The sequence below is a fragment of the Chelonoidis abingdonii genome, chromosome 1 (genome assembly GCF_003597395.2).
Source record: "Chelonoidis abingdonii isolate Lonesome George chromosome 1, CheloAbing_2.0, whole genome shotgun sequence".
Lineage (NCBI taxonomy): Eukaryota > Metazoa > Chordata > Testudines > Testudinidae > Chelonoidis > Chelonoidis abingdonii.
This window is the reverse complement of record NC_133769.1, coordinates 262,153,717-262,169,740: the sequence shown is the minus strand read 5'-3', so window position 1 is coordinate 262,169,740 and position 16,024 is coordinate 262,153,717. Positions and strand designations below refer to the sequence as shown.

The window sequence follows — 16,024 nt, the reverse complement described above, 5'->3', positions numbered from 1 at the left end:
TCAGGTGTTAGCTAGGCTAGGTGAACTTTTTAACCCTGTACAGGTAAAAGAGGCATTAACCCTTAACCATCTGTTTTTGACAGTATCCATGCATAAAAGTTTCAGTCCCCATCCTGAGATCTCCAGTTAGTCCTTACTCAGACTTGCTTTGAGGCCATGCCAGAGTGTTCTTTGTTCTACTTGTCTATCAAAAAGACTTTTGTCATAGCCGTGACATCAGCTAGACCAATGAGAGGATTAGATGCTTGCCTGGTGTATCCTTCATTCACTGTCTTCCAGAGGATACAGGGGTGCATTGCTCTAATGCTAATTTCCTTCCCAGGGTGGTGTGACTTTCACCTTAATCAAACGATTAATTATCCAGTATCTTTTTCCTAGACCTTGTACTCATGTAGACAAGACAGAGCTGCATACTTTGGATGCTAAAGGGCTTAGTGTCTTAACAGTGTCTTCATTTCATATGCTGATAACCGTATGGAACACACTGTCTCTTCATAGATGCTACTTAATTGGGTTAGGCAGTGCAAGCAGGAGTGCTGTGAACTAGTATCCATTCCATCCCCCTTGGGGATTAGATTACCCTCTCCTAGAGCAATGGTAGCCTTCGTAGCACACCATAGATATGTTCAAATGGCAAAGATCTTTCAAGCTGCAACTTGGAGCTCTGTACACTTACGAAACACTACTCCCTAGACTTAGCATCTCAATGGAATGCGCAATTTGGAAGAGCGTTACTTTGATCCTATGCAGTTAGGACCCCAAAACATACCTTCCTTACAGGAGTGCTGCTTATCAAACTACCTCATGAGTGGGAATATGCAGAGGATACTAAAAGAAGACATGAAGATTAATGACCTGTAATGAGAATTCTTTGAGATGGACTCTGCATGTCACACTCCCTTCTCACCTTCTCCTCTTCCTCAGAATCTCCCTGAGTCTGAAGAGGAGTGGAAGGAACAGAGGTGGCAGAGGGCATCAAGCCCCCTTTCATAGCCTCAGCCTTGGAATGTTCAAGAACGCAGAGGGGAGTGGTGGTGGGGTGCATGATACTCTCATTTGGCATTGCTATGAGCGGGTTTTCCTGAGGTGTATCCACTGGCACATTCCCAGTAGTGTGAATACGCAGAGTCCCTCTGAAAGAACTCCATTACAGGTAAGTAACCTTCATATTCCTGTGGGAAATACAGCATGTATTGTAGGGAACAATTCTATAGGGAGAATGATTAGGTCTAAGAGATCTCTTCCATCTCTAAGGCTTTTTCCAATATAGAAAGATGCACTGTTTTAACTAAATACGCTTTTACCCCGATATAACATGACCTGATATAACGCGGTAAAGCAGTGCTCCGGGGGTACGGGGCCGCGCACTCTGGCAAATCAAAGCAAGTTTGATATAATGCGGTTTCACCTATAATGCGGTAAGATTTTTTGGCTCCCGGTGGCAGAGTTTATATTGGGATAGAGGTGTAGATGTGAAAATCAGTCTACTTAAACCAGTGCAAACCCACAATCCTAGATGTATTTAAACCTGTTTAACCATTTCATAAGTTGGTAATGTATTGATGCAGCTCTGTTGGGGTTTGCACAAGTTGAACTAGCTCAATTGTTAAATCAGTTTAATTAAATAACTGCATTTTTCTAGTATACACAAGGCCTTTTGTACTAATCTAATGGGAATCTATTATTTCTTCAATGAGACTTATCTTTATACTGTAGTTTGCCAAGTTCCTCATACTGGCATAGTTTAAAACTCAAATCCGAATTTTGTAGAATCCATCTGTTTGACTTTTTTTTTTTTTTTTTTTTTTTTTTTTTTACAGTAATTTCAGTAAGTGAACCTTACCTTTGGAAAGGTGAAGGATAAGTAAATAGATGCATCATTTACCACAAATAATCTATTTTTCAAAGGTGGTTTCTTTACAGTTTCAGGTAGTGATTTGAGGGGAGCCTGTGCTCTATATAGAACAGAGAACACCAGTCATTTTAACTAATGAAATAGTTGGGCGTTTGAGCATAGAGATCCTGATCCCTAGAACTCCTAATTAAGGCATTGATTGTGCAAGTAGATCCATGTGGGTGGATCTGTGCGACATCCTGTTCATGTGAGCAGGATTCCTTGTGGGATCAGAATCTGCCTGCACAGATCTAATTGCAAGACTGGGCCTGTGTTAACTCCTTAGAGAACCCTTGGGCTCAGGCCCAAAATTGTTCCCAAGTCTCCTCTCCCCAGTAAGATTAAAAAACAAACTTTCAACAAAACAAAAATCTGTTTATTTCACTAAGGGGCAAAAACCTGCATGATAGCAGTAATGTTTGGCTAACCTCAGATATACATGGGAGATTTCAGATTTGATTGTGTTGTAAGTAAATGCTTTGTACTTGTTTTCTCTACTTAGTGACAGTCCTAATGCTGTTCATGAAGTGGAAAAGTGGTTGCCGCGACTGCATTCAGTTGTCATAGGACCTGGTTTAGGTAGAGATGACGTACTGCTTGAGAATGCTAAGGTAATGTATACTCTAGTATTTTGCTCTACATCTTTGTTACTGAATTTATAAACCAAGTTTGCAGCTTCTGTGCAGCTAAACGAATGTTTTTCAGTGGAGCTATTGTGTAATAGGCTTACTGGAGCCATTAAAATATAGTTGGAAAGCAACATCTGTAATAGAATTACTGGCTATAAGTGAATCAAAACTGCCTTCAAATGAACTTTCTATAAATGATTTCTTTTTGTTATGACGGGTAGTAGTTAAGATCTGTTGGTTGCTAAATGTTAGTAACTAGAATTTAAAGAGAAAAGTTAAAACTAGGAGCTGCCTAGCCTTTGTGGTGAGGGTCATAGATCTTAGGGCTCGTCTATGTGGCAAGTTGGTGCATGGCAAGCCACAGTGAGAATCTGTAGCACGCTAGACCGCTGCACATTAACTCACTGTATGGACTCTGCTACCACACAGTAACAGTTATGAAGTACACTTGGATGTACTCCACTTTCAAATGGGAGGCAAACTTATACACTGTGGAGTTGTCCTTTGGCTTGCTGCTAGCTTGCCCTTTAGACAAGCCCAAAGTCATATTTTTACTATCAGAAACTCAGAGTGAGGCTTGAAGCTCATGCATCCAAGTGGTTATTCTTTGTCGCCTTCATTTTGGTGGTAAATCTGTAAAAACAAAGGCCAACATTTTCTAACGCAGATGTCTAAAGTTAAGCACCTAACCCCATATTTAGGCTCCTAACTTCAGGCACCTGTGTTAGAAAATGTTGTCCTCAACCTCCTCTTCCCCCACCCACCCACCCCCCTTTTTTTTTTTTTTTTTAAACAGATTCACCACCAAAATGGAAATGATCAAAAATAGTAATTGAAATGCTTAAGCTTCAACTCACTTTAGGCACCCAGGTTTGAAAACTTTTTGCCAAGAACAATATCAGTAAGCAAATGTGTACCCACACATTGGAGGAGTTGCTATTCATTGTAATAAATAAATATAAACTTCTTATTCTAGTTGAAGCAATATTCTTGCTTGTTTCATATCTTGGTGAAAAGCTTTAAAAAAGAGCATTTAAATATCACTACACAGACAGGAACAAACTGTTAACATATGACAGCAATAACTGTGTAACACACCAAAGTTAATGTTTCAGTCTAATGCCAGAAGCTGCATGTACAATACAGAAAATTTTGGTGAAGCAAAATGCTGGGCTAATCAGTGACAGTAACAAACAGTTGGATTGCTGGGTTTTTCAGAGATCTTGACATCTGAACTTGAAATTTACAAAACAGTAGATTCAAGAAACACTTAAACCAGAAGGTTAAAGTATCCTGAATGTGATGGCGAAAGAGAGTGATTTTGGGGATTTCTGCATTAAAACTGACTCCTCTTCTCTTTATTTTTAAAAATTATTTGATGATGTATAGATTTTTTATTAGTGAAAAGACACCGTGCCCTGTGCCATCACCGTCCCAGTGTGCTAACAAGTGGGGGGTTCTCTTTATGTATAAAGCTGGTCAAAAAATCCAATTTTATTTCTGTGAAAAACTTAGAACAAAACAATTTTTCATTAAAAATGTTTACTTTTTTATGAGAAGTTTTTGTTTTTCAACAAAAAACTAAAACAAAATGATGGTAACGTTCCATTTCCATTTGAAATTTTTATTTATTTCAGATTTTTGAAAAGCAAAACCAAGTTTAGAATTTTCAATGAAAAGTCCAAAATTTGAGTCAAATTGAAGGTAAAAAATAATTTGGTCTAAATATTTTGACCAGCTGATTCATTTGTATTGTAGAAGAAGCCTCTATAGCCTTATCTTCACTGATAAGAAAGGTGTGTGTTTTACCTCAGGGTAACTAACATACATAGGCTATCTCTGAGGTAATAACAGTGACGATAAGGTGCTTTAGTTTCGCCATGTGTTCAGCTAGTCAACGCCAACTTCAGGCAGGGATATATGGTTGACCTTGGCAAGCTTACCTTGTGGTAAAACTAAAATGTCTTGTCTTTACTGTGTTTTAACCCTGGGGATAGCTCAGGCACATTCGTTGCTGTGAGGTGAAATATGCACTTTTTTTTAGCAGAGAAGACCAAGCCTGTCAAGATATGGGCTGCATTCTGCTAGGCACTGTACAGAAGCACATCAAATCCAGGAGCCATGTTTTGTGTGTGTTTTTTTCTGGGTCAGTACAGGGTAGACAGGGCCTACTTCTCAATCTCCTTTTGTGTTGCTTATTTGGATTTGTCTAAATATTGTATTCACCTGAGGCTTCAGTATGTGAGTGTAGTTAGGGCAGGTGAATCCCAGTTGCTTACTTAGCGAGGACTGGTATTTCCACCATCTCTGTGCTAGAGATAGGTGCAGTGTGTTTGCTTCAGTGGTAAATTTAACTTTTGTAACTTGTTTTCTCCCAGGGGGAAAAGGCAACTACAGCAATTGGCCATTTAAATTTGTATTAAAGGGTGGGGTTTTGTATATCCTTTTCTTTTACAATATTTTTGGCTAGTCTAGGCAAGCTACCTTATGCATATAGGAATGGGATGTAGGTTTGTAATTATCCCTTGTATCTTTCTTTGACTGGCAGTGAAGATGGGAAAGAAGAGGGCTATGAGATCTGCTCCTTTCTCGTGAGTGAAAGGCTTAGGGCTCTGTCCATCTGTCTTACTCTGATCTTGTCTGTAGTGTATGAAGATTTCCATAGTATCTGAGTGAGCTAAGATACTAATAAATTGAGGCTTCTTATTTTTCATGTTAGGAAGTACAAGGAAAGGAATAGATAAGACAGTAAATATCACAATGCCACTATATAAAGCCATGGTATGCCCACACATTGAATACTATGTGTGGTTCTGTTAGAATCATAGAATATCAGGCTTGGAAGGGACCTCAGGAGGTGATCTAGTCCAACCTGCTGCTCAAAGCAGGACCAATCCCCAGACAGATTTTTGCCCCAGATCCCTAAATGACCCACTCTAGGATTGAACTCTCACCCCTGGGTTTATCGGGCCAATGCTCAAACCACTGAGCTATTCCTCCCCCTAGTTGCCCCATTGCAAAAAAAGTATGTTAGAAATGGAAAAAGTACAAAGAAGGGCAACAAAAATTATTAAGGGTATGGAACAGCTTCCGTATTAGGAGAAATTAAAAAGACTAAGAAATGTTGGTCATCTTGGAAAAAAGATGCGTAAGGGTAGGGGGATGTGATAGAGGTCTATAAAATCATGAAGAGTGTGGAGAAAGTGAATAAGGAAGTGTTGTTGTTTACCCCTTCATGTAAAACAAGAACCTGGGATCACCCAATGAAATTAAAAGACTGCACTTGCCAGAGTCCATGTCAGAGTTGGTAATAACAAAATGTTTTTTAAGTACATCAGAAGCAGGAAGCCTGCTAAACAACCAGTGGGGCCCCTTGACGATCGAAATACAAAAGGAGCGCTTAAAGACGATAAAAGTCATTGCGGAGAAGCTAAATGGATTCTTTGCTTCAGTCTTCACGGCTGAGGATGTTAGGGAGATTCCCAAATCTGAGCCAGCTTTTGTAGGTGACAAATCTGAGGACTTCACCAGATTGAAGTCACTGGAGAGGTTTTTGGAATTAATTGATACTCAACGCTAACAGTCACCCGGACCAGATGGATTGCACAAGAGTTTCTGAAAGAACTCAATGTGAGTTGCTAACGAAACTTTACAAGTTTTGTACCTGTCCTTTAAAGTCGCTCGTACCAGTGACTGGATTAGCTATGTAAGCCAGTATGTTCAAAGGGCTCTAGAAGTGAATCGGAATTAAGACCAGTAAGTAAACGAGTACTGGGCAAATTACAAACATAATTAAGATAAAATGTCAACACATAGAAAAACATAAACTGGTGAGCAATAGTCAACATGGTATTCTGTAAAGGAAATCGTGTGTTAGCATCTGTTGAGTTTTTGAAGGGGTCAGCAAGAGCATGTGGATAGGGGGATCCTAAGTGGACATAGTGTACTTAGATTTGCAGAAAGCTCTTGGCACAAGATCGCTTGCACAAAGGCTCTCGTAATTTAAGCTGTCATGGGATAAAGGAAGGTCTTTTATGCGATTGAGAACTGGTTAGAAAGAACAGGGAAAAGGGTAGGAATAAATGGTAAATTCTCAGAATGGAGGGGGTAACTATAATGGTGTGTTCCCAGGGTCAGATCCTAGGACAAATTCGCTAATTCAATTTATTCATATAATGATCTGGAGAAAAAGGGGTAAACAGTGAAGTGGAAAGTTTTGCAAGATGATATAAAACCCAAGATAGTTTAAGACCAAAGCAGATATGTGAGACTTCCAAAAAGATCTTCACAAAACTAAGTGATTGGCAACAAAATGCAAATGAAAGTTTAATGTGGATAATGTAAAGAGAAATGCACATTGGAAAAAATAACCCATATACATATATGAGGGGAATTTGCTACAACTAATCAGGAAAGATCTTTGCGCGTCATATGGATAGTTCTCTGAAGTGTCCATGCAGTGCGAGAGGCAAGGTCAAACAGCAAAGAGGATGTTAGAACATTAAAAAAGGGATAGAGAATAAGAAGGAGAATATATTTTCCCTTATATACATCCATGGTACCCACATTCGAATACTGTGTACAGATGTGGTCTCTCCCTCAACAAGATTTCTAGCCCTAGACAAGGTTCAGAAAAGGGCAACTAAAAGATAGGGTTTTGAAGCATCCATACGAGAAAGACTAAAGAGGCTAGGCATCTCAGCTTGGAAAGAGAGACTAAGGGGATATGAATGAGATAAATCCATGACGTAATGTGGAGAAAGTGATAAGGAAATTCTATTTACGTACCCATCAACAGAACTAGGGTCAAATAATTAATAGGTAGGAGATTTAAAACAATAAGAATTCTTTGACTCAACACAGCGCTCGTCAACTGGGAATCCTTCTGATGTTGTGAAGGCTGGGACTCTAACAATGTTTAAAAGGGAACTGGATAAATTCATGGTGGCTAAGTCCATAAATGACTATTAGCCAGGAAAGGTAAGGAATGGTGTCCCTAGCCTCTGTTCATCAGAGGATGGAGATGGATTGCAGGAGAGAGATCACCTGATCATTGCCTGTTAGGTTCACTCCCTCTGGGGCACCTGGCATTGGCCACTGTTGGTAGACAGATACTGGACTAGATGGACCTTTGGTCTGATCCGGTACGGCCGTTCTTATGTTCTTATGAGATGAACTCTAATAAACGTATTAACATGCCATGTAGGTTCTTTAGTTGTTATGTTTTCTCTGTAATGCTTTGTTCCTTATAAAGTATGCTTGCTTACAAAGAGTTGTTTGGTAACTTGCATTTGTAACAATCACTTTGTTACCCATCTCTGAAAAGAAAAGAAGCAGGTGTCCTAGGACAACCTGATTGGGAATGACACAATAAAGGAAAAGCAGCTGTTCAGCCTGGGAATATCCTGGTCAGAAGGGTGAGAGACCCAAAAGAGGCAACAGCGGGGGGAGCTGGAAGCCAAGAGTTGTTGCCCTTGCTGAACTATTGAGGGGAATACAGGTGCAGTTGCCCTGTACTGTGAAAGCCCTTAACTGCGGATTCCAAGCAAGTGCACTGGCAAAGGATTCTTTTTGAATTCAGAGAGAAACTTAGAGGTGGGTCTTGCCTATAATTGTTTCCTGTGAAAAAGAAAACTGGGGAGTAATTTATATGCAGTTTCTCCAGTTTTGTTAGTTTCAGTGATTAGGTGTTTCTGCTTTTTTAATTTTTCCCAAATCATTTTAAGATTTCCTTTTTCCTCTGCCAAAGACCACTCTCCTTCCCCACCCCTTTAAACTACAAGAGTGATGGTAAACTTTTTAATGCATTCTGTACCTGTTAAAATTAAATCTCTTAACTAGCTTTCAGTTGAATTGTATTAATACGTTCATATGCAGAAGGGCAAATATTTTCATAAAATGGATGCCTCTGTTACCCAGGATTTTCAGACCCCCCAGCACGAGTAATTTAACTTTTTCACTCCAGGCGGTATCAGGAATAAATCAATGGGAACATAGCAATTCTGTCTGATAAAAGATTAATGCAAGTAAGCGTGCTCAATCTAAGACTTCAGTTTATTAGATTTAAGCACAATAGTTTTAGAACATCCCAGATACTTACCTAACATCTGGAACGATAGTGAGTAATTAACAGCAGGTTTGCAGTGACTAGTTGCTCACCCGCTGTGGCGGAGAAAAGGTGTCAGGAAAAAATCTTTCAAGGTGGCTTCAGAGGACTGCTCCAAATTACACTCTGTTATCTTGTCTTTTTATAACTAATTTTTACAAAACACGTAAGCCAGCAGGGGGACACTATGAGCTATAGTTTCTCCTAACTTCCAATAAACCTTTAATATCAGAGGAGCTCAGACTTAAGGTCTTCCAGCCACCAAGGTTTTCTGTCTCATTTGTTTACTTTTCTTCCCCTGCTCCCATTCTGATTAACAGAAACTGCCATCTAGTTTTGACTTTGCCTCTAAAAGCCTGCTTTCCAATTAACCCCTAACTTTGTGGTAGTCTCTTTTTATTAATTAACGGTGAATGCACATAACATGGTTGCAGTTGGCTTGATGATATTCTGGGGTATACACCCCTCAAATCCAGGGTAACACCTAAATTGCTGACGCATGTGTAGAGATTCAGGCTGGGGGTGGGGCTTGGGCTGGAGCCCAGGCTCCGAGACCCTCCTTTCTTGTGGGGTCTCAGAGCCCAGGCTACAGCCTGAGCATGAATGTTTACATTGCAATTTTTAGCCCTGCAGCCCAAGTCCCATGAGCCTGAGTCAAATGACCAAGGCCAGCCGTGGTCTTTTATTGCAGTGTTGACGTATCCCCGCAATCAAGCTGGGTTCATTCTTTCTGTCTTTTAAATCTTAACCACTATTAAAGGTTTTGCAAGCCAAATCGAGCCCTCAGCACACGTCACTCCATAGCCTTCAGTGGGTTTGCACAAGTGTTAGTTTTGTTGGAACATAATAATTCTATTTTTGGTGCACAAGATAGAATAAAGTACTTGACTCATTCGCCATTTGTTTGCTCTACAACAGGGATAGGCAACCTATGGCACGGGCGCCGAAGGCAGCACGCGAGCTGATTTTCAGTGGCACTCACACTGCCTGAGTCTTGGCCACCAGTCTGAGGAGTTCTGCATTTTAATTTAATTTTAAATGAAGCTTCTTAAACATTTTAAAAGCCTTATTTACTTTACATACAACAATAGTTTAGTTCTATATTATAGACTTATAGAAAGAGACCTTCTAAAAACATTAAAATATATTACTGGCATGTGAAACCTTTAAATTAGAGTGAATAAGTGAAGACTCGGCACACGACTTCTGAAAGGTTGCTAACCCCTGGACTAGTCCCAGTTACTAGATTGAAGATTTGTATTGGGAGATATTAGAAATGCTGATTATCAACCGGAAAGCTCTATTAAAGTGCCAGATAACACAGATTTTACTATATATAGTTAGTCTGTGGAGCTCATGGCAATGTGATATCATCTGAACTCAAGCTTAGGGTTAAAAAAATGATTAGACATTTAGATGGATAACATCCACTGTTATGCTATATAGTGGGGGAAGATCTAAACCCTCAAGCATCAGTACAAAGCAACAAAGAGTCCTGTGGCACCTTAAAGACTAACAGATGTATTGGAGCATAAGCTTTCATGTGTGAATACCCACTTCATCAGATGCATGCTTATGCTCCAATACATCTGTTAATCTTTAAGGTGCCACAGGACTCTTCGCTGCTTTTTACAGATCCAGCCTAACACGGCTACCCCTCTGATAAGCGTCAGTACGTAAGCCAATGACAAACAACATTCTGAAAGCTTTTATTAATCACGGTTGCCTTTCAGTTATGAGGGGACAAAGAGACAGACAGTTTATTTTTGGATTGGTATGTACTTATTGCAAGAAATTTTGCAAATAAAAGTCCACCATTCCTGTTTGTTTTTAAACTCATTCTTCTCGTGTAAAATCTCCATTTTATAAGTGAAACTACACATCTCATGTCTGTCTTGTCACACAATGTATGTTATTAACACACTCTTATTACGAAGTGGTTATAGTCAGAAAAGTGATAATCTCAGGGCCGGTGCAACCATTTAGGTGACCTAGGCGGTCGCCTAGGGCACTAACATTTGTGGGGGCGCCATTTTCTTTGGCAGCAACCGCAGTGGACGGATCTTCGGCCGCCCTGGTCGCTGCCGATATTTAGGTGGAGAGAGCTGGGGCAGGGGAGCGTGGGGAGAGCCACCTGTAGCAAGTAAGGGGGGGGGGTGGCATGCAGGGGAACTCCCTGCCCCAGATCGCCCCTGCCCTGCCTCCTCCCCAAGCACACCGTGGCTGCTTCGCTTCTCCTGCCTCCCAGGCTCGCAACACCAATCAGCTTAGGCGCTGCAAGCCTGGGAAGCGGGAGAAGTGAGCAGCGATGGCGTGCTCGGGGTGGAGGCGGAGCAGGCGTAAGCTGGGGTGGGGAGGCACCTCAGGGCAGAGAGTGGGGAGCTGCCACGGGGTGGGGCGCCTCAGGGCGGAGGGTGGGGAGCTGTCGCAAGGGGGGACGCCTCAGGGTGGGGGTGCGGGGGAGGCGCCAGGTGGAAGTTTTGCCTAGGGTGCGAAACATCCTTGCACTGGCCCTCACTAAACTTAGCACAGTCTTGCTCAATAGATACATTTCCTGAATGTATTTGGCCGTTGTCATCTTCCTTTTCTTTCCTGAATTTTACTTATTAGCATTGTGGAGCGGCTACAGCTATGAGAGTGAGAGTTGGATTATTTTCTCATTCACATATCAACACAAATAATATCCTAGCTTCACTTGCAGAATTCCATTGCTGCTGGTTAAATGTGGACCAGAAACAGCACAGCTTATCTTTAAGACCTCCTACTAATTTTGCATTGCTAGCAGTTAGAAGATATTTGTCTGTAAAATGCACAAATTTGATACGGAAGTGTCTTCTGTCGTACTCTAACCATGTTTTTAATTCTTTCTTTGAAATGGTGATCTATATGACCAGACTCCTTAGGCAGCATCTTTTAGACTGAAATAATCCTGCCAAATTTCATTTAGATGTTTTGGGAGTTAACATACCAAGCGTCTTACAATCATTTGCATTTCTTGTAGGGTATTATAGAAAAAGCCAAGGTCAAAGGAATTCCAATTGTCATTGATGCTGTAAGTATTTTTTTCATACCGTTTATTTGTCTGACATTTAAAGAGCTATTAATTAAAAAAATTTTATTTATCTTATGCAGGATGGATTGTGGCTCATTTCCCAACAGCCCTCTCTTATTCAGGGTTACCAGCGAGCGATTCTTACTCCAAACTATATGGAGTTTAGCAGACTTTATGAAGCTATGGTGAGCTGCTGATTTAATTTTTTGGTGATACATAAGTATGTATTTGTTACAATATCAACATATATTTTTTGAAAGATGAATCAAGCACTTTCATATTGTTCCTTATGTATATAAAAAGTGTCCTGGGGATAAGTAAATCTGCATGTGATGGTTGTTATGACAACACTGGATCATTGCTTGGCACATCTTTAAAGCAAGCAAAAAAGAGAGACGCTTTTGAAACAATTTTCTTTTTTGGATGAATGGAAAGAATATAAATAGTATAGAAATACTGAATAACAAATCTTTTTTCATAGACTTAAATTGTTTGATTTTGCATTAATGGTAAAATGAGTAATTCTGTATGGAATTCTTGTATTGTAGCTTAGAGATCCTGTGGATAGCAATGATCACCATGGATGTGTGTTACGGCTCAGTCAAGCTATGGGAAATTTGACAGTTGTTCAGAAAGGAGAAAGAGATCTTATTTCAGATGGAGAAAAAGGTAAATGAAGTCTTCAGCTGTATGATTATTTTGTTTTTTAGTGGGTTTTTTGTTTTTGTTCTTTTAAGTTGTAGTCCGTCTGTAGATGATTCGTTTGGTTCCAGGATTGACTGATACATTTTTGCACAGCACTTTAGATGCCTTTTGAAGCTTGATGCTTAAAAAAGCTGGTGTGATTTTTAGTGGCTTTGATGTGCAAGTCCTTTAACTTTCCTCTTCCCCTCTTTAAAATGGGCATAATACTTATCTACATCACATAGGTGTTGAGAAGCTTTTTTTTTAATTTAATTTTTTTTGTGAAGTTCTTTAAAATCCTGAGATGAAAGGAGTGCAGTTATAAGTTCAATGTATTTAACACACTAGTTCCAGATGTATTTACTCAAGGGAAACTTATTTGTTTCACTACTTATTGATGTGACTGAGGAATGAAGATGTGTTGAATGGCTTCATCAACTGCTTGATCACCTGATATTATCTATCCTCTTTTATATAGATCTGCAAACTCTTTATTAACAACACTACAGGCAGGATATACATCACTCATATCTATTAGACCTACTGTACCTGCCACATATTTTAGACTTAGCGATATTTTTGCTAAATTATTTGTAGATAACAATTGCCCCCTTTAAAACTTCTGTTTTAAAAAATTGTTAAATTTACTACTTAGCAGTTTAAAAAAAGGAGTAGTTTGCTGATGCCAAGATTTTTCCAGTAATCAATAGAAAATTAATTCAAACAATGCCATAATGCCCGAGTGATGACTGTATGATCATGGTTTACATAACAAACAAGAAAGAGCTGAGGTTTACCAAAGGCTAATATGAACTACCAATCTCTGACAAGCATATATGCCACTTTAACAGTTATTTTATGTATATACTGTCAAAGTCAGAATCTCCTGACTTCCAGCGTATGGCTGTCCCGTGGGTGTGCTGTTAGTTGCCAACAGTGTTGAGAGCAATGTAGGATTTTTGCAATATTTGTTTTTCTTCACTGCTTCCTTATTACATACAGGTGTTTTCCTGGATGGTGGAAAGGTGGGGGAATAGCTCTGTTTTCCTTTTGAAAATTGCCCATGCAGCTTCCCACTCCTTGGATAAGTGTATCCTCAGAATGTTCTAGAAGACTGGGCCACTCAGCTTCCCCCTCTCCACCCCCCAGGATTCAGAGGCCATAAAAGAGGGGGTGTCCCAACTGTTCTCCGGTGCCTTTTGTCCACCAGGTGTGCAATGAGCTCAGAGCAGATGTGGTGTTTTCCTAATTGTTCCCCCCCCCCCCCCCCGCTTTATTGAGTACTATTTTTTCATAGTTGTATGGCCATTCACTTTCTTTTTCATTTAAAAAATAAAAAACTTTTTTCAATTGCCAGGCCATTACATGTATTGTCTGAGGCCCAGCTGTGTTAGGTTGCTTCCCTTACTTGTTATATTAGTGCCATCAGACCATATATTCAATATTTTCCCTGTCTTGGGTCCTTTGACATCTCAGGCAGCGTTATTGATGTTGCTAAGAAAGCAGCCTTCAGGGATATGATGTCTGTTACAAATGTCCATGTTTGTTTGTCTGTCATGCCTGGAAAGAGGTTATAACCAATACAAGTATTCAGTTTGCAAAGTGCAACTCCCGTTCACAAAGAGGTTCTTTGGACTCAGCCAGTTGAGTCTGGGGACTTCTGACAATGTTAAGAGGCATCTTGATGCTGCAGAACTGCTTCTCAAAATTGCATTGAGAGGGGAGGCACTGCTTGCTGCTTTTGTGCTGCAGCTAAGGGCCAATCTCCATACCATGTCTCTCCAAAATCTTTAGTCTTTACTTTTGCTGCTTCATTTGTAATTGTGGTCTCTTAGTCTGATGTAATTTTTTATCAGATGAGACAGCACACATGATTATTCCAGTCTGGGGAAAATCCATATCATCGGATTAGGAAAGTGCACCCTGGGCATAATTCCATGTTCTGAAAGATTTTTGTACTCCTGCTTCCTACTTTTTTTTTTAAGTTGCCATCTTCCAACAATCTTTATCACCTACATACACACACTCCTGCCATTTGATGTTTATAGTTACCAGTCTGTTGTAGCTCAAGTCAATCTAATGGCCAGTTAGATTGAGCATGAGCGAGGAGATGGGCTCTTGTTGGTCATGATCCGATGCGCTGAGGCTTTGCAGGACTAAACCCGGAGTTCCATGGCAAAACACCTCAGATTTATAGTTATAAATTCCCATTTGAGTCCATGCATTTTGCAATGTCATCCTGTAGTCATTAGTCCTTAAGTGGTGGTAATCTTGGGGTTTTCTGCTGTTATCATTTAATGGTTATTGTCAGGCTTCCCATTGTTATCTTCTGTTTGTTGTCTCGTCTTCGGGGGTGCCTGCTTCACCTCTGAGGTCATCCATGCTACTAACATGTTTAGCATCGGATACAGTGGATGTTTTCTGATTGACTCCTGGTTTTTCCAAGTCTCTCACTTTTTCTTGACCATTTGGACATTTGTGATGGCTTTCACACCTTATCTTTTACTGACGCATGCATTCCTCATTCACACAATCAATCAATTACAGAAACCTTCAAAGGTACACAGACAGCAGTATTTCATATTCAGCAGAATACATTGTAAATTGAGCCTTGCTAAATCTTATAACTAAAACAATTCACATTGGGGCTTCAGGCCTTCAACTTTTCTCTAATCTCCTTAACATAAATGCAATACAAGATCCTGTCTCTTACTTACTAAAACCTTAAAACAAAGAAATTATAAAATTCTGCTCCTACACTTCAGCCTACACATTTAACACATTAATCCTTATTGTTTAAACACTGCAGTTTCCAGACCTCATCCTTACCTCTTACACATCTAGTGAAAAAAATTAAAAACTAAATCTGAATATGGTACAGAAAAGGTAAAAAAGTTGGAATTTTGAAGACAAAGCCTTCAGGCTGCTTTGTGCTTACTTGGTGCTGAGTAAAGCTTTGACCATACAGCTGTCTGTAGCAGTGAAAACTATAGATTGATGAGCATTATATTTTATCAATTGATTGCCTTGGCTAATTGCATACTTCTGTTCAGATGATTGTAAAGCAAATATAGTCATCACAAGTAGCCTTTTTCTTTGGTATTTGAATCTGAGTGACAGACAAAGAAGCTCAATTTATTTAGCTTAACATGAAGAAGGTCACAGGATGACTTGATCAGTCTATAAGTACCTACATGGAGAGAAGATTTCTGATAGTAGGGGCCTTTAATCCAGCAGAAAAAAGCGCAGTGAGGTCCAGTGACTGGAAGCTGAAGATAGACAAATTCAGAATAAAATAAGACATGTATTTTTTTAACAGTAAAGATAATTAACCATGGGACTTCATAGATTCTCAGTCAGTGTATTTTTAAATCAAGGCTGGATATCTTTGTAAAATATATGCTAACGCTCAAACAGCATATATGGGGTTGATGCAGAAGCCATTTGATGCAATTCTGTGGCCTGTTAATCTAGTCTGACCTCCTGAATATCATAATGGTCCCTTCTGAGCTGTGAATTGTTTATTCACATATATAGATCTCTGAGAAACCAGTAATAATTCTCTACTGTTCTTTCTGGAGAGTGAGAGGAGTTGTAATGTTTTTAAAAGTCTCAACTTCAGGTGCGCACTGCCAATTGCCCAGTGAACATAATTGGCA

At 39.7% G+C, this 16,024-nt stretch overlaps 1 protein-coding gene across 11 annotated transcripts in view; it reads left to right on the top strand.

Annotated features, from left to right (window-relative positions):
• NAXD (NAD(P)HX dehydratase) overlaps window positions 1-16,024 on the top strand; it is an 84,569-nt gene that overhangs the window by 45,223 nt on the left and 23,322 nt on the right. For all 11 annotated transcript variants that reach the window (XR_012654993.1, XM_075061497.1, XM_075061496.1 and 8 more), the window contains 4 exons: window positions 2,397-2,505; window positions 11,631-11,681; window positions 11,762-11,866; window positions 12,230-12,350. Coding sequence is in view for 10 of the 11 variants with exons in the window: in XM_075061497.1 (XP_074917598.1) it covers window positions 2,397-2,505; window positions 11,631-11,681; window positions 11,762-11,866; window positions 12,230-12,350 (386 nt within the window). In the remaining variant the exon portion in view is untranslated. The remainder of the gene's footprint in view (window positions 1-2,396; window positions 2,506-11,630; window positions 11,682-11,761; window positions 11,867-12,229; window positions 12,351-16,024) is intronic.